At 46.0% G+C, this 17,771-nt stretch overlaps 1 protein-coding gene across 6 annotated transcripts in view; it reads left to right on the top strand.

Moving 5' to 3' along the window:
* Positions 1 to 17,771, top strand: part of LOC147209976 (myelin transcription factor 1-like) — a 31,989-nt gene that overhangs the window by 5,042 nt on the left and 9,176 nt on the right. For 5 of the 6 annotated variants that reach the window (XM_086128751.1, XM_086128922.1, XM_086129072.1 and 2 more), the window contains exons 3-15: positions 3,478 to 3,532; positions 4,542 to 4,572; positions 5,592 to 5,654; positions 6,842 to 7,188; positions 7,367 to 8,422; positions 10,713 to 10,847; positions 11,631 to 11,721; positions 11,925 to 12,038; positions 13,414 to 13,628; positions 13,788 to 13,975; positions 15,180 to 15,437; positions 16,448 to 16,602; positions 16,766 to 16,828. In XM_086128751.1, the coding sequence (XP_085984877.1) occupies positions 3,478 to 3,532; positions 4,542 to 4,572; positions 5,592 to 5,654; positions 6,842 to 7,188; positions 7,367 to 8,422; positions 10,713 to 10,847; positions 11,631 to 11,721; positions 11,925 to 12,038; positions 13,414 to 13,628; positions 13,788 to 13,975; positions 15,180 to 15,437; positions 16,448 to 16,602; positions 16,766 to 16,828 (2,771 nt within the window). The remainder of the gene's footprint in view (positions 1 to 3,477; positions 3,533 to 4,541; positions 4,573 to 5,591; positions 5,655 to 6,841; positions 7,189 to 7,366; positions 8,423 to 10,712; positions 10,848 to 11,630; positions 11,722 to 11,924; positions 12,039 to 13,413; positions 13,629 to 13,787; positions 13,976 to 15,179; positions 15,438 to 16,447; positions 16,603 to 16,765; positions 16,829 to 17,771) is intronic. The other variant, XM_086128838.1, reaches the window with a different exon arrangement.

The raw sequence follows: 17,771 nt of genomic DNA, 5'->3' as shown, positions 1-17,771 counted from the left end.
CCCGCCCTGGCCGTGCTCGGTCGGCTCTTGCCCGGTTCAGCTTAGCTCAATTTAGTTAAGCTCAGCGCTTTGCCTCTGCTGAGTTAACTTCTCGCGCCGGCACTTTTTTTTCTCAATTATACTGAAACACAATATAAAGGAACTCAAAAGGATGGCCTTGAGCTGCTCATACTTGATATCAGCAGAAACGAATATTCCTTGCGTAGCTCCCGACTTAATTTTACAGACGCAACCCAAATTGTGATCATTTGGAGGTAATTTCCTCGAGCACAAAACAGCTGGTCTCTTTTATTTTCTCACCCCGTGCATCACAACTGAGGGTGACGCACAACAAAGAGACGGAGGGGGCTGATGGGGAGAATGAAAGAGAGATGTGTGGGGAGAGGTAGTAAGGGCAAGGAGGAGGAAGCGACGGGGGGGGGCGGGGGGGCTGTTCCCCCGTGGGCCCAGTAAAAGTAGTTTCGCTCCCCCCATGACGGCTCAGGTTCATCTAAGAAGATGACGTTTATTGATTTGGTTTGATTTCTGGTGCTGGCGGGGGAGAGCTGAGGAGAAAGGGAGGGAGGTGCTAATCTTCTCTTCCCGATGACACCTGTCACAGAACCGTCTTATCAGAACTGGAGGAGAGAAGATGCTGTGGTTAAAACTGAGATCTCATCAGGGTCAGGTGCACATTCCGATTTAATTATTTTACATATTTTGAATTTTGCCAAAAGCGTGACCTTGGCAAGTCAGCAAAACCGTTTTTTTCCCCCTTCAACCCACCAACTTGTGTTTAATGTTGGCCATAAACCGATATGGTTGAGTTTTATAGTATTACAACGTTGTTTATTTTTGTAATTACTGCACTTTAACACATATTTAATCTTGTGTTTTTATTTCATTTCAATTTTCAACATGAGGATGGGAGAAATCAGCTGAACTGCCTCATAATTACGCATCCGCGGCCCATTAGGAAAGCCCACTTCAGTTAGTAATGGGTAGTTAAGGGCAGCTAGCGTGGCCTTGGTGGAGGCTCTTTTGCTCTTGCTCTTCTATGACGAGAGAAAGACGCGCTTACCCCTCCTCCTGCTGCTCAACTGCTCTGTCTTGTATGAATGACTACTTTGAAACCGTGCGGCAATCCAACATGGATGCCGCCTGCCACGGTCAGCCCGGTGGAGAGAAGTGTGAAGCACCCCTCTAATTGGCAGCTGGTGCCCACAGGTCATTTTTGGTGATGTCAGTCTTCCGTCACCACTTGCGGTTGCCGTTAACTCCGGCCGTCTCTCTCTCTCTCTCTTTCTCTCTCTCTTTCCCTCTCTCTCTCTCGCTCTTGTAAAGCTAAAAATGAATTAAAGAGTCATTAATTTGAGTCAGGAGAGGAAGGGTGACCTTCTCTCTGAAGTCATTGCCCCCAGCGTGACATTTACATAGGGCTGTCACAGTGTAGAGCAAAGGCCTCTTACACCAAAAGCGTCACCCCCAAAAAAAAAATTGAGAATGTACAACACAGCCTGTAGGGATGAGCTTTGAATTCCACCTTGCGCTTTTATATTCTTCTTCCTCCACCACCATTACATATTACATTTCACAGTTGTTGAAGTCACACATGATATACAGTCGTTCACACTGCGAGTGTGGCACATTCCCATTCACAGTTGGACTCAATACTCTCTCCTTCTTCCCCTCCTACTCTCTTTTTTATGCATGGCATTTTGATCATTCTGAAAGTACAAAGTACAAGGGGGGCTCGCTTAAAAGACAACAAGGTAAAAAGGACAAGTTTGAACATACATTAAGTAGCGGCCCCTTTCAAAGAGATGATGAAAATCGGGTGAAGGCCTGCCTTGCCGCGTTTGGATCCACTCACTATGCCTTTGTGCGCATACAAATTTAATGAGCTGGAATTGAGAAAAAAGGGACAGGAAGAAGAGAAGGACTCGGATGTGCTTACCAATTTAAATGTGCGTAGCTATGGTTACACAAACATGAAAGTGGTAGGCGCCCTTTCCTGATGACTGATCAGTATGAGCAGGGGCCATTTGGAAGAAAGCGGGCAAAGTGGATGACAATTTTTATGCATTGACACACACGTGTGCCGTTGAAAAACATGCATGTGCACACAAAGACCTTCTCTCGCACTCATTTAATGAGTTCACGGACATTGTTTACATCGGTTTGGTCTTCATACCATTTAAATCATCTGTTTTTAACCTGCATTGCCAAGCCCTGCGAATCGATTGGGTGTGTACGCCGAACGGGACGTTTGTGCGAGGGAGCGCGCGCACATTCGCGGCAACACTCCACGCGGCGCTCTTACCCGCTCAGCTCCTCGTTGCAAGTGGGCGACTAAAAGAGTTGACTACTTTCTTCAGGCAGTGTACAAAGCTGCGGCTTGTTGCACAACTTCAGCACCGACAGCACCTGATCTAAGAGAGCGGCAGAAAAAGCGGTCGCGGGCCAAGGCCGTGGAGGCCGTACGCAGGAAGGGAGGGACTTTTTCTGTCTGCACCTGTACCACCGGCCTGACACGAAACGGCTCATGAATGGGCAACAACAGTATGCTTCGTCTTCTTCTCATCCCTCTTTCGCTGTGAGCAGGAAAGGGTCTTTGCCAAAAAAAACTGAGAGGGAAAAGGGGACAACTGAGAAGAGAAACAGGGCCTTGTGTTCGAATCCCTACTGTGGCGATGCCAGCTTGACGCTCGAGAGAACACAAAGCGGCTAAGTGCCTGGGCAAAGAGGAGACTTAGGGTGGGCTGTGGAGGGAACTTCGGAAGAGCGAGGAATAAGGAGAGAAAAAGCAAAGGCTAAACCCGTGATAAAATAAATTCAAGTAATCAAAGCTAAAAGGTCCATTGTGACGAAAAAGCATCTGATAGCTTTAGAGTGCAGTACGAAGGAGGTGTGGCCCTCTGTCAGAGTGTGTGTGTGTGTTTGCTGGAGCCGGGTTAACACCTGCTCTTTTGTGGCTTAAAAGCCAAGCTAGGACTAAGCAATGCTCACGGTGTCTCCTACACACACCTACACGCACACACACACACACACACACCATTTCCCTTCATGGAAGTGTTATTAAAGCAGCTTTTAGAGGCTGCGTGATTTTTGCTTCTTTATCCTGATCTTCAAAGTTGTAATTTCCAATGCTTCCTCTCGCTAATGGTTGTGGCCCCTGTGCAGCCAAGGCCTCTTGCCTCCTATACAACACACAATCACGTTCAGCAGCACTCACCGCTGCAAATTACAGGCGGTCGTAATGGAGGGTGTGGAAAGGGGGGCAATTTTAAAATTAGCTCGCGCTCCCACTCCGAAGGCCCACACTTGTCTCGCTATTCATACGGTGCAAAGGCACATTGGTATATCTTGACTCCACCCCCTGTCCCACAATCCCTCCCAGCTCAAGGAAGGATTGACAGAATTGTTTATTTCTGTCATTATTTCTGCTTTATTCATCGAGAAATGATTGACTCTCCTCTTCCCCCCCCCCTTTCTCAGATGAGTGTAGAAAGTGATGACAAGCGAACTCGCACTCGGTCCAAGGGAATCAGAGGTGAGCTTCATTTCTATTTATTGGTTCAAATCATTTCTGTTTGCATTCAAACAAAAGAAATGTTCATGTCATATTGAACAGTGAAAACTGAATGATTATACGTCCAACCCATGAAAATGGGGAACACCCAAATAGGCGCAACACGGTCTGCCGAATTACCAAACATGGTCAACTAGACAAAAAGGAATTTGCGCCCATCTTTACGCCATTCTATCCAAATAGGGCGCTTTGAGTTCACCCAACTTTTTTTTTTTTACAGTGTCATCCAACCTGACATGTCAACAGCTCAGAGGTTGTAGCATAAGTTCCATATCTAATGCACTTAATTGCATTCTTCCTGGGAGTAACGTGAAACGTTTACTGTTTATTTGATGCTAAGAAGCAAGGTGGCTGCGCTGCAGTTCAGATTCATCGCCACTGAATGATGAAAGTCGGAGAAAGTGATACAGTATATGGGGTGTTTTTGACATGTGATTAATGCATGAGACATTGGAGCCCTGGCTAACTTCTCCAGGGTTGTATTTTTTTTTCTTATTTGCACCAAATGAAAATGGAATATTTCTCCGAACCTTGGGGGAAAAAAAGTGTTTTTTGGGGGTTGGGGGGGGGGTCATTTTAAATGCTATTTTGCTTTCAATTGAATTTCCCCACTTCTACCACTTCAAATGCAATTTTTGTAAATTGCTGATGTCTGCATAGGATTGTCACGTTCCCGCTTTCTCCTGTTTGCTTATACTTGTGTTGTAATGCTTGCCTATGTCAGACACAGTCTGTGTGTGTATACATGTGAACTGAAGAGTGTGCATGTGTTTCTCTCAGGGGTGTGTGGGCCTGTATGTGGAAGCCTCAAGGGATTCGTATGCATTTGTGATTTATTGATCTGAATTTCTTTTAGCAGCACTGATTTCGGAAACACGAGCTCACATTTGTCCCCCCCCCCATCCCCACCCCCCTCTCCTTCTGTCTATTCACCCCCCCCCCCACCCTCCACCCCCCCAAATTCTTCCAGTTCCTATTGAGCATGTAGGACAGGAGCTGAGGTAAGACAACACATTCATTCATCTTTCATAAAGTTCTTTTATGTGCATAGCAAAGCACCCTGGGCGCTCATAGACACTAACAATGCTTGTTTACGTAAGTCAAGCTCCATATTAGTACGGTATTGTTTTTTTGAGTCCTTGCCTCTTCTTAGCTTGCGCTCAGTGCCTCAAACTGGTGATTGATTTTCCTCTGCATTTTGTATTTCCTACTATGAACACATATTTGATCTGATCCAATCGGATGGGGGTTGGGGGGGGGATTCATGATCTCTGCAAAAAAGGGTGAAGGATGCAGGAGGAGCGAGGACACTCCTCTTCTCATTGTACGCAGGTCATGGCTTTAGGGGCTCACCAGTCATACAGCTCCATGTCCTTTCACCTCATCCTTCCCTCAAAATGATTTCCACGTCTCCATATTTTCTTAGTATTCACCCCAAGCATTGCTCTGTGCTCAAAACACCAAAAAGAAATAAGCGCTGTGATCAAATGCAAATGCTATTTTGTTTTTAACATAAAGTTGATGATAAGGATAACTGGAGTAATAAAGGGCAATAGGTGGGATACCTTAATGAGAATTGAAATGAGCCATCTTGAGGGGTCATAGCAACCTGAATCAGGGCGAACGAGCGGGGGGCGCAGAGGTATGAGGGCTGAGGGTGGCGGGGGGGGGGGGGGTGGATGATGGTGATGGTGAGGAGCGCAGAGCAGGGGAAATTACAGCAGGTCTTGGGTGATCATTATCGCTCATGGTAACAGGATATAGGCCAGGCTTGATGTACGACACACAATATTATGTTCTCCCGGCTTGATGCCACCTGCATTCATGCATCATGTGGATACATATCAGCGTCCAAGTGTGCCTTTGTGCATGTGCATCCCTGTGACGTGTGTGCTTGCTTTGCATGCCTTTTTTTTTTATAGGGGAGTTTGCTTCCAGTTGCTATCATTATCATAATTTGGCTTGCTAAGTGCATTGCACCATGTCTTAAACATATTTACCCTCCATCCATCCCATCCAGCTGCCCCACCCCTGGATGCAATGGCTCTGGCCATATCAGTGGGAGATACTCACGACACAGAAGGTAGGGCAGATTAAACAAACTCTGTCTGTCCTTCTTTGTCTGTTTGTCTGTCCTCGTCATTGCTGATCCATCCCATCTTGCTTCCTTGGGGTTTTTGTTTTCCTTGGATGACATCACGGTTACACTTACGGTATTACATGGGCTATGACAGATACCAGTGATCATGCACTCTCAGAAGTAAGGGAAAATAAGAGTTGATTTCTGTCCCTCAAGGTACATTTTGCATTACACTAATGTACCCAAGGGTTGTTTTGGGGTTTTTTTGTATTTAGCATGTTTTTTTCGAGCATATTAAGCTTTTATGGTACAGTATTTTCCTTTTCGCTTTTTATGTTTGACCTAGAAGAGCTGATTCATTACGGATTTGACCATGCATTTTAATTTATAGCATTTGTTGTTTCAGAAACATCATAAGCTATAAATGTAACTGAGCCTAATACTTAATTCATAACTATTATGAAATATGTCAGTGTATTACAAATGATCATTACAAATTATTATTTTATTAATCCAATTATTATTATGGTCATGAAAATTTGATGTGCTGGAGAAAAAAAAAAAACAAGACCGGTTCCAGAATCTGTGCAAAAAAAATCATTTTGAAAAGTTTACTTGAATCTCCAATTGAAACATTTTGCAACGTTTGCTGACAAGTGTTATTTGAGTAGTAGTTAGACCTGCCGAAGGAGCTTACGTACAATAAATCAGACTGAAAAGGGCCGCAAACTCTCGAGCAGGTGTGAAAGTGATTTCTTCAGGTTCCATCCAGCTGCCATCCTCTTCATGTGTGACGCTCACTCTCACGAGAGCTGCAGAGAGCAGGCGGCTCCCTGGCTTGTGACTCCTCTTGATTGTGTCACAGACATTAGCTATCTGTTTACATGTGTAGTCATTCAGCAGGCAATTTCAAATGCACTTTGTTTATAGATCCTCCTTCAATCTTACTCGCCATCTCCCAGGTGAGAATAAGGGGGAGTTTATTGGATTTCACCCTCCGTTGCCTCCCCCGCTGCTCTCCCCATACATGTTGTTCATTAAACGTTTCAGTCAGTTGGCTGAGATTGGTTGCCATATTTGGTCGTGAGTGAGCATGGCGCCCTCCTCAGGCTCCACTCGCATTCATTCTCCAGCACGTCTTCAATCATAAACAAATGCGCTCTCGTTTTCCTCTCAATCTCTCCTGTCAGCATTCTGGGATGCCCCATAGCCAGAAAGCGGCGAGCTGAGGAGGCGGAGGCCGAGCAGGAACCGGAAACGGAGCGGCCAGCATCCAAGAGGAAGTCCCACCCCCTGAAACTGACCCTGGATGACGGCTTCAGCGCAGAAAGTGATGCCAGCAGTGAAGCCGAGGGAGACGGCGAGAGGGACGGCGAGAACAGAAGCAAGAGCAAGGAGGACGCGGACGAGATGGAGGCTGCCGCAGAGGAAGAGGAGATTGGTAAAGATCTCATATGTGGACAGACCAATGGGCAGGTTGGGAAGACACTGGGTCAACAAACAGAGGAAGAGGACAGGGAAGAAGCAGCAGAGTTAGGTTAGTTGATTCTTACACCTTAAGTATGCGCCAAAAAGCTTATAAAATGTTGCTGGCTTCACAACATTACAGGTTCTTTTCCTCCTTTTGTTCTTGGAAACTTCCATTCGTTAATAGTGTGTTGCCTTTGCTGCATGAATTACCATTAGTCAGTTTATGTGGCACTTTGTTTTCACAGAAGAAGAGTATGACATCCTTGTACCTCCTATGACACCGGAGTATCAGTCTCCTTCTCGCAATGCTGAAGAAGTAGCCAACTCTCTCCTCCACCTCGGCCGAGTCCCTGCTACGGGTAACGACATCGATGCTCCAACAGAGGCCGCCCCGCAGCTGGTTGCCATGGAGACTGAAGAGAATGTCACAGTGGCAGTCGAACACGGTGAAAAAGTAGAGGAGGAGCAAGATCGGGAAACGGCTGATGCGGTGGAAGGCGTCGCAGGCAGAGGTCGAGACGGGCAAGAGGAGACTGAAGGAGCAGAGGAGCAGTTGGTGGATGACAGAGGCGAGCTTGCGACTCTCGCCAAGGAGGTCCACCATCAACCCACGGCAGATGAAGAGGAAGAGACAGCAGAGCTGGCACAAGAGAGAAAGAACGCACGCTTAGAGGATGAAAATGATGAGGAGGTGCACCCGAATGTGCCAACTGCTGTCCGCACTATCACCAGCACCACAGCAGCTCAGGGACCACATATCAAGACTGAAGACCACAGGGTTAGTCCTCTGGAGGACTACAACGCACATGAGAACTACAGTGTTACGCGAACCAGTCCGCTTGACCACTATGACTCCCACAAACCACTGAATAAATATAAGACCTGCCTTCCTTTAAACTACCTGTGCCACATGGCGAGCCCACTCGAGAACTACTCACCTAATCTCAGAGGCGATAACTTTAAAATCCACAAAGTCTCGCCCTCTGCCTCATCCGACATTATCGAGGTGCATTCTGACAAGTCAGATGAGAAAGACTTTGATGATGCGGATGGCGACGACGAACACGATGACGATGACAGCCTCTCCCAGCGCTCCACCGTCACCGATGAGTCCGAGATGTTTGACATGACCCGAGGGAACCTGGGCCTCCTCGAGCAAGCCATTGCCCTCAAAGCAGAGCAGGTGAAGCCGGCTGGGCCCAGAGAGCTGCCGGGCGTGCCCGATATACAGCACCACCGATACTTCACCATGGAAGACCGGCCCAAGCACCTTGAGGTCATCAGAAAGAGCTACTTCAAAGGTAGGATGGAGTGCACAAAACAAGCAGGGACTTCTTTAGACTTGAAACTTGTTAGTCGGTCGTACTCTGTATGATTGTGATCATCGGCTTTCCATGAAATACATACTGTAGAACCTGAATACGTTTTTCAAAACTCGTACAAATACGTGTAAATAGACAACCTGAAGCATATCTGTTGGTGTATCTCGTAAGACAAAGTACTACACAGTTGTATGACGCCCTCCAGTCCTGGAATTGCCCAATGGTAGAGACATGTCGCAAGCACATCTGTCCCGTGAAGTGGGCACTTGGTGACCCCCCCCCGACCCCTGATCGTTGCCTTTAAATGGTTTGTGCGTGGCAGCTGAACAGTTGGATGACATGTCACTGTGTGAAGGACAATGTCTCACCCTTTCTCTTCTACCACCAGTGGTCTCCAGTCCAGAGAATTCCACTTTACGATTTAATTCAATTGATTTCAATGGGGAACGTCACAGAATGACTAAAACCTGTAAGTCAAGGTACCGCTTGTACCATCTGAGATTTTGCATTTGATTCTTGGTACTGAAAAGTTGTGCATTTTTAGTGTACAACTTTACAAGCACGTATGATCACATGATTTGTGAGACCAGACCACCAGGCTTCGGCTGCGACATCACCATCATTCTATTCAGCAAAATGCTGAAGAACAGCGGTAGCACAGTGCCCGCTGAACTTGAGGCGCGGTAATGAATCCCAAAGCCTCCTTCAAGCTGGACAACCTTGCTCTACGACGATGAGAGAAGAAGACGAGAGCAGGGTGAAGAGAGGCGGTGGCACGTGAGCAAGAAAGAAAACTCAAGGAAAGGCCCAAGCGCAGGTTATTTTGTCGACGGGTGATGGAGGCTTGCATTTTTCAGTTGGCACGCTGCCCTCTCGCCATGCTCCTCGCACTGGCACATCAGCGGCAGTGTTATTACATGCCTGCGAGTGTTGCCCTCTCCTTGGCCTCCACTCCCTCCCGCGGTGACGTTCTTGTACTGCTCAACCTTAATTAGGGGATGCATGTCTCATTAACATTCAATTTGAAGGCCAACAGAGCTTCGCGCCACTTTTTTTCTGCTCATTCGCTACGCCGACGTCAACGGCGCCTCGTCGCTTACTTCCAGTAGCAAGAAAGTCAAATGAGTTTTTAATTGTGTACGGCATGTTGGTGAGAGCGTGGCATACTCTCAACGGACACTTTGTTGGGTAGCCCTGAACAGCGTCATGGGATCCAAGACGAAAGGTGAATCGTAAAATGTAATCAAGCACACTTCGTCTTGAGATGTACAGTATTTTTCCTTGTGTTTGTCGTATTTATGAGAGTGGGGAAATGTTACGCGGTATGATGCTGTGCAATAGTGCGCCACTGCAAACTATATTGCTCAAGATTAATGCCGCTGACAGCTATGAGTATAATATCTTTGAATAAAATACGTCTTGGATCCGGCCCGTGGTGTGTGGAAATGTTCAAACCGGACGGTCAACTTTGATCTAGATATGTTACATAATGTTTTGAGTATTTGACGTAGACAGTGTCACCAAGGTACGAGGGTCATTCACTTTCAAACTTCATGCCAACTACTGTTCTCTGCTGAGGCAGGTCAAGAAAGACGCAAAGAACAAACGCAGGGGTCATGGGTCATCTTACATCATGACAACGCAAGGCCTCACGCAGCGGCCCAAACGGTGCAGACCACCAACGATCTGGGCTGTGAACCGCTCCCTCGTTCCCTTTACAGCCCAGACCTTGCCCCTTCAGACGTTCACCTCTTCGGTCCCTTAAAAGCGTTCACGAGAGGCACAAAGTTTGAAAGTGACGATGAAGTCAAAAGTGTTGTGAGCGACTGGCTGAGACGTCAGTCCAAAGATTTTTACAATGAGGGAATATGGGAGCTTGTGCACAGATGGGAAAACTGGGTAAAAAAAAAACAAAAAAACTTTTTCTGGGAGACTACGTTGAAGAAAAAAGTAAGCTTCTATCTGTATTTGAAGTCCTGGAAGCAAAAAAATGTCGCCTTATTTATTGAATGAGCCTCATATTAAAGGCAATAAAATGTCATATTGCCTGTGAACAGACGCACACAACAAGAAAAAGAACGGATCCAGATGGCGCCTTTGCACAGTCAAATCACAAAATACAGTAGTGTGTGTCTAGATTTCATGCTCAGCCAAGCAGACTGTCTGATGGCATTACCGCTTGCTTTTGTCCTCCTTTTTCACGTCATCCTCCTTTTTGTTGCGCCTCCCTTTCTTCCTCATCCAACCCCTGCATCGTCTGTCAATTTAGAGAGTATTCGACCAGAGAAGAGGGAGATCAAGTGCCCCACCCCGGGGTGTGATGGCACAGGTCACGTGACCGGACTTTACCCTCACCACCGCAGCCTGTCCGGCTGCCCTCACAAGGACAGGATCCCCCCTGAGAGTGAGTTTCCTTCGAGATGAAATCAAACATAGAAAGAGTGCAATTGAAACCTCTTCATGATGGCACCGAATTGTATTCCCAGCGTTGGTCTCCCAAGTCTCACATCGGTAGACCATCCACATACTGGCAGCACACACAACTGGGCGGGCTGTTGGGATTGATCCGTAGTCACTCTGACAACCTGTGTTACGAGGGTTACTTTAAAATCCAGTGGCCAGTGGCATTTGCCGGAATGGCCAATGAAAACCTCACCGAGGACGAACATTGGTGGCCCATTAAGCTGTACAATATATTGTGACCACGTAGCAACCACTTCATCTGAATGCATGTTTTTTTTTCTGTAACTAATGGATTACAGTTACTCTTTTTCTAACCTAATTACATAAGGCCGCTACATATATTCTGTGACTCCTCAAGTCTGCTGACAACTGTGCACGTGGCTGTGGCCAGTCCTTTAACCGTGTTTTAAAGGAGATTTATTCTTTTTTTGTGTTCTCCTCTTTTCAGCCATCCTAGTAAAATCTTTTGAATATTATTGTAGTGGACACGTGTTTAATTGTTTAAAGTGAGGGGAAAAAAACCCCCACTCCCATCCTGTAGTTTGCTTTAATGCTCATTACGAGGTGTTTGGTGAACAACTTGAGGAAGAAGAGGCCCTGAGTCACCATTTTCCTTGCATCGGTGGCATAACACAAACAAGAAATAATGATTGGATGCCATGCAATAGAAATGCTACATTTTACGTGTCATTCTGCATATACTGTACGCTCACGTCTCTTTCAGTTCTGGCCATGCATGAGAATGTGCTGAAGTGTCCGACTCCCGGCTGCACCGGTCAGGGCCATGTTAACAGCAACCGTAACACACACCGCAGGTATGCATACACGACAGCCTCGGATATGTGCTTACATCTGTTTTTGTTCGACGTAGGCAGAGTTTTCTGCCTTTTTTGTTATTTGCAAGCTCACATATTTATGTCTGCAGGACAGCAGTTGTGTCAGTCCACATCAGTGTGGAGTTACACGGTCAGCATTCTCTCGCTAAATATGCATTTTTCTCCCCTTCCAACCTCTCAAGTCTTTCGGGATGTCCCATCGCAGCGGCGGAGAAGCTGTCCAAGAGCCAAGACAAGCAGCTTTCTCAGCCTGGCAGCGACCTCCTCAAAGGAAGTCCCAATGACAGAGTGCTCAGGTGTGTGGCCAAAGATGTCACGTCACATCGTCCGGCTGAACACATGAATTGATTCATTGTGTGTGAAACCGACTATGAATGTGCTGTTATCATGACTTTTGCATTTTTTGATTCATTATTGAAATATTAAGTACAAAGTAGTCATGCGTTTTTATAGGCATATTTTTGCTCGAGGTGCCATTAATTTTATGCAATCACGGGTTTATATGTAAATCAGTGGCTACCCGGATCCTCAATCAGTACGTAATGACATTCTATGAGCGGAGGACCTGCCTCGTGGATAGTTGAATTCAAGGAACTCTTTAAGCATCCACTCGGGTGGTCTAATCATTAGTGCCACCGTGTTAACGCGGATGTCTCTTTCTCACCGTTAATCTTCCCGGCTGGCCGGGCACCCTCATTATGGCCAAAAGAATGATGATTAGCGTAAATACGACATCCGTATTATGCTAAGTCCACGTTCTTCCTCATTGGTATTTTAATTAATAATGCGGGGAAGATGCTAATTATTCAAACTATAGGGGCATTGTTGGGGGTCACATTCGAGTCGAGTCTTCCCTTGGTGAGAAGACAGCTGAGACGTGTGCGTTGCATGGTACCGAAGTGTTCAACATTCAAGCCACGTTCTCATGGAACTCTAGTTAATGTATTTAAAAAAAAAAAAGATCAAATCCCCTGTGATAAAGGCTCTCGTAAAAATGGTCTTGTTAGGCCCCCTCTTTATTTGCATTCTGTATGAGGACCTTTTTGACAGCATCGTGACTTCAGGCTACGTCCTGCGTGAAGCTTATTAGGAATTAGCATGTGATGGTAGACTGTGGACTACGTATGATATTGGATGGAGAGGAGGACGGACCAAAGTGGAGCGGGGGAGCTCAGGAGGGGGGATGGAGGAAAAGAAAGCAAAAGATGAGGAAGGTGACCCCACCCCTCCACTGCCTCCCTCTCTTGTTTTACCACTCCCCCCCCCCCCTTCTGTTTTTCCTCAGCCTCCTCCTCTTTTCTTTTGCCGTCTCCCCTCACCCTTCTGCCTGGTTTGGCTCTATCAGTGGATTTACGCCAACAGGTCTGACAAAAGCGCTGGCTCTTTAGGAAAACGAGAGGGCTTAAAGCTCATAAATTCTATGCTGTACAGCATGCAAATGTGCCCTCTGCTGATAAGAGAGCTTTTAATCCAGCAGACTCCCGCTAAGTACACTGTTGCCCGTGTCTTCCCACTCTCGCTGTCACGCTGCACCTCCCTCTCTTATTCTCTCATTTGTGTTTGTTTGTTTTTTTTTTTGTGCTTGCCGATTGTGTGATCCTTGACTCCATTTCTGCCTCTCTTCTCTTGTTTGTGTTTTACCCCGTCACGTGCTCCTTGTCGTCCTCGTAGGCCCATGTGCTTCGTAAAGCAACTGGAGATGCCCCAGTACGGTAGCTACAGGCCCAACATGGCGCCCACCACACCCCGCGCCAACCTGGCCAAGGAGCTAGAGAAGTACTCCAAGGTGTCCTTCGATTATGCAAGCTTTGATGCCCAAGTGTTCGGGAAGCGTATGCTTGCACCAAAGATGCCCACCAGCGAAACCTCACCCAAAGCCTTCAAAAGTGAGAGAGGATGCACACGCAACACTTGGCCCACTGCAAATGCTGTGTTTGAACACTGTTAGTTTTTTGTTTTTTGTTTTTTCACTCAAATGGGACACGCCCTGTTGATGACATGTTGAGATCCTTGATTCTTCTTGATGCACGCCCTTTTCTTTGCAGGTAAGTCCTCATTCCCCAAATCGTCATCGCCCGGCCTTAGCCTGCACGGTTACGGCAAAGCCTCCTCCTTGGCCTACGACTACTCCCACGATGCCGAAGCCGCCCACATGGCTGCCACCGCCATCCTTAACCTGTCTACACGGTGCTGGGAGAAACCTGAGAACCTTAGCACCAAACTGCAAAACAAGGTATGCCACGACCATCTGAGTGTTGTTGAAATGACCTACTTCTTAGGCGAGGAGCAAAAACACATTGTTTACAAGGTATGTCATCATTGTAAAGATCAACCCTTTCATCTCTGCTCAAATCTCAGCAATTACTAGCGCGTTGTAGCATGAGCACAACAGTCTCCTTTCGCCGCTTCTCGTTTCTGCCGTTCCCACCAGTTGCGTATCATCAAACCGGGCGCTGAGTCACGGCAACGGCGGCGGTTGAGATGCACTTGCATCACCTATCCCCTTCTCTTTCATCCTTACATCCCACACGCTTCTCATGCTGATGTTGAATTTGGCCCACAGCCAGTTCCGTGGTTTACTTTTACACCACCAGGTAGCCTTTTTGGTTGAACAATCTGGAGCGCAGATCTCCCATCTTCTACTTGCCTGCCGGTCTTTCATTTTCTTTTTTTCGCCGTTTCTTTTCATCCGTTCTCGCCGGTCCTCTCGTCTGTGCCGGAGTCGATGTTTGCCCCCGTGTTTTCATCTCCACTCGGCCGGTACCCCGTGATACTGTTTGCCCTCTCTGAGCACTCAGGTGGTGAAATTGGAATGCCACTTTGGCCTGTATTGTGACTCTTTCAGTAGTTTTCCTTCACGGCTGTAAAATGTGATCGCTTCATCGTTTTCCATTTCCTGTCTTGGTTTTAGGAGGATGTCTTTGCCGTATTAATGTAGGACGGTGAATGTTTGACGATACAGCAGTCCTAGCTGTATTTGTCTCTGTCATGTGACCGAGCCGTGTATGTAGTACAATGGCTCACATCAACAAGGACTGACGCGGAATCTGACATTGAGCCAGTTAAAAAAAATCAATAATGGAGCAGGGAGCACGTCACCATGGGACATTTCTGGGAACAGTTCCCATTTCCTCTTCTCTATCCCTTTTATTATATATTCTTTTTGGCCTGTAATCATGCCTGCTGCCATTTTTAGAAGAAATCAAAGAAAACAACGCAGCGTGTCACTGTATCTGTTCACTTACAGAACCGGTCACAGAACAGAGAAAAGACCTGCTCTCGGTGTCACTGACTTATTTCAATAATTGGAGCAGCCTTACAAAGTAAAAGGCGCTTCGGATGAGCCTATCGTGAGACTTTAACTAATCAATTATGCGAGGGTTTAGAATATTTGTTTTTTTATTGCGTAAGAATACAAGTTGTGTGTGTTTCAACAGGAAATGGATATCGAGGTGGATGAGAACGGTACTCTGGACCTGAGTATGAAGAAGCCCATCAAACATGAAGGCAGTCTGTCTGGCACCAGCCCGGGGGTCCGTTCCCCAGACCCTTCTTCTTCCTCGTCTTCGTCTCTGCATCACGGGGGAAGCAGTGGGATGACATCACCAAACCTACAGAGCTACAAGCAGGAGGAGTGGGAGGGGCCTCTGGATTTTACCAAACCCAACCGCCAAAGGGAGGAGGAAATGGACGAGGTCAGTATGTTGCTAATGTTACAAAAAAAAAAAAAAGAGAAAAACATGAATAAAATCAGGCAGTATTTCCTGTGCTGCTGATCACAGAGGAGCTGTTGCAACATAAAGAAATCCCATAAGACACATGAAGGGAAAAAAAAAACAGTAGTATATTTCCTGTAGCCTTTTCCTCTTTCTATTGTTCATTTATGTCACAGAACGAGTTACTGCTCGGTTAAAACATTGCACTGTGTAACAGAGGTGGTGTGTCAGGTGCATTGCACCATCCTTTCCGTCTGCCAATCCCTACTGCTTTGAACTTTTTCAAAAGAAATACAAAGGGCCGGATTTTTAATGACAATACTGTGCATTGCGAAAAATCCCTTTTTTGCCACAAAAAAGAAAGTTAGTCAACTTGAAACAGTGAGCGCACTTTAATTCGAAAACTTGCGCAAGGTAACGGTTGTACAGAACACGGAGGAATCAGAATTTAAAATCTCACAAATCCATCCGGCCAGTCTAAATGATGGCTATCAAAAAAAAGCGGACACATTTTTACCACACTCAAATGTGCTGAAAGTGAGAAGTGATTGCAAACACCGCCCTAAACACGTCAGACTCTGAAGAGCTTTGCGCGAACGTGACCTTCACATCATTTTTTAAATCAGAACCTGGTAACATTCATTCCTTTTCCAAAAATGATCAGCGTTCATCATCGAGTATCTATCAAATTTTGTCATGTGGTAATTTCAGCAATGACATTTCCCAGTTCATGTGCAAATGGCAGCATGATTTGATTTTTAATCATCCGATGGACCGATTTGACAGAAAGGAGCATTTGTCCGCTTCCTTTCCAAGTATATGCCTTTTCCCAACATTTGTATTTCCTGGGTTTATTAAATATTCCAAATATTTAAATAGAGAACTGCTAAAAAAAAAAAAAAAAAAGGAATGCACCTCTGGCCACCCACATTAACAATGATGACCGAGATAATGACTGTGCTTTTAAATTTGAGTTCTCCATTTTCCAGACGGATCATGCCGGGCAGTCGTATGTGTCATCCGACCCAGAGGATGGTGACATGATCCAGGACTTAATGGAGGACAGGAAGTACCCTGGAGAAGTCACAACCCCAAATTTCAAGGTCAAGTTCCAGCCCAAGGACAGTAAGAAGGAGCTGCTCTCGTAAGTATTGAGACGACAGAGACTCCCCATAAAGCACGCTTGGTTAGTTCCCACGTGAGGCTACGCCGACAATCGGCGCAGTGCTTTGGTCTGCTCTGTTCTTAAAAACTGGCAAAGAGTTTTCTTGTTGAACCCCTTTTTTTTTTTCTCTCCCCCTATTCAGCTGTCCGACACCCGGGTGTGACGGCAGTGGCCACATCACTGGGAACTATGCATCTCATCGCAGGTATGCCTCAGTGCAGTGAACATCATTTCGTGAACTTTTGAGTCAAACTGGTGGGGCACTTTACAGCGCTCTAATCGGTGATTCGCAAAGTGCGGTGCGAGTACCAATGGTAGTGATTGGGCTCTCTCTAGTGGTCAACTGAGAGAATCACCGATTTCAATTCACATTCAAATTCGACATTTAAAACATGAAATACTGTCCAGTGTAATTTATCAGAATGAAGCGTGTAGCCATTATGCATACAGCACGGTTAAATATTAGTAATTTGTCGTCAAGTATGTTTTTTTGGCACAGTTCAGTTGCATTTAAGTTTTCAGCACAATACATTTGATCGTTCTTGTTACAGCTACGGCTGTTGTGAAAGCGCTATATGAAGGTATATTGGATTGTAGAACTGTTTCAGAAAGAAAATGAAGAGCAATTGTTTTACGTGTAATTCATTTTTAATTGAATCATTATTTAAAGGGACAGTTTGTAAAAATGTGTTTGAGTTTTTCACTGTTCATTATTTTTTACACTATTGATTTCCATAATGTGAAAAAAAAAAAGTTACATCAATGAAATTATTTCTGAATGTACTGTAGTTGTAGGTGAAGTAATCGTTAATTAAATTACATAGGGCGTGCCTCCCCTACAGGAGGCTGCCATGTTTCGCCGCCATCTTTCTGCTCAGGATAACCAACGTTGACAAACTTAGCGAACATGGTCACTCGACGTCATGAGTACAGCACGTGTAAAAAAATGCCATGCACTTCCTGCGTCACTTGTGGGAATAATGGAAGTTGTTTGAGATGACGTCTTGTGTGCACCTCTGCTGAAGAAAGTGATGGTAGACTTGCAAAGTGTGGTCTCCCTGAGGCACCGGGTTCTTCAAAATGCACGCCCGCGTTGGGTTTAGGTCGTTGCATTCTATTGGTTCACCACTAGATGGCACTAAATTCTA

This window comes from Hippocampus guttulatus, chromosome 1 (genome assembly GCF_054856545.1).
Source record: "Hippocampus guttulatus isolate MCC_2025c chromosome 1, RoL_Hgut_1.0, whole genome shotgun sequence".
Classification (NCBI taxonomy): domain Eukaryota; kingdom Metazoa; phylum Chordata; class Actinopteri; order Syngnathiformes; family Syngnathidae; genus Hippocampus; species Hippocampus guttulatus.
The sequence above is the reverse complement of the archived record's forward strand: the minus strand, read 5'-3'. Positions and strand labels throughout refer to the sequence as shown.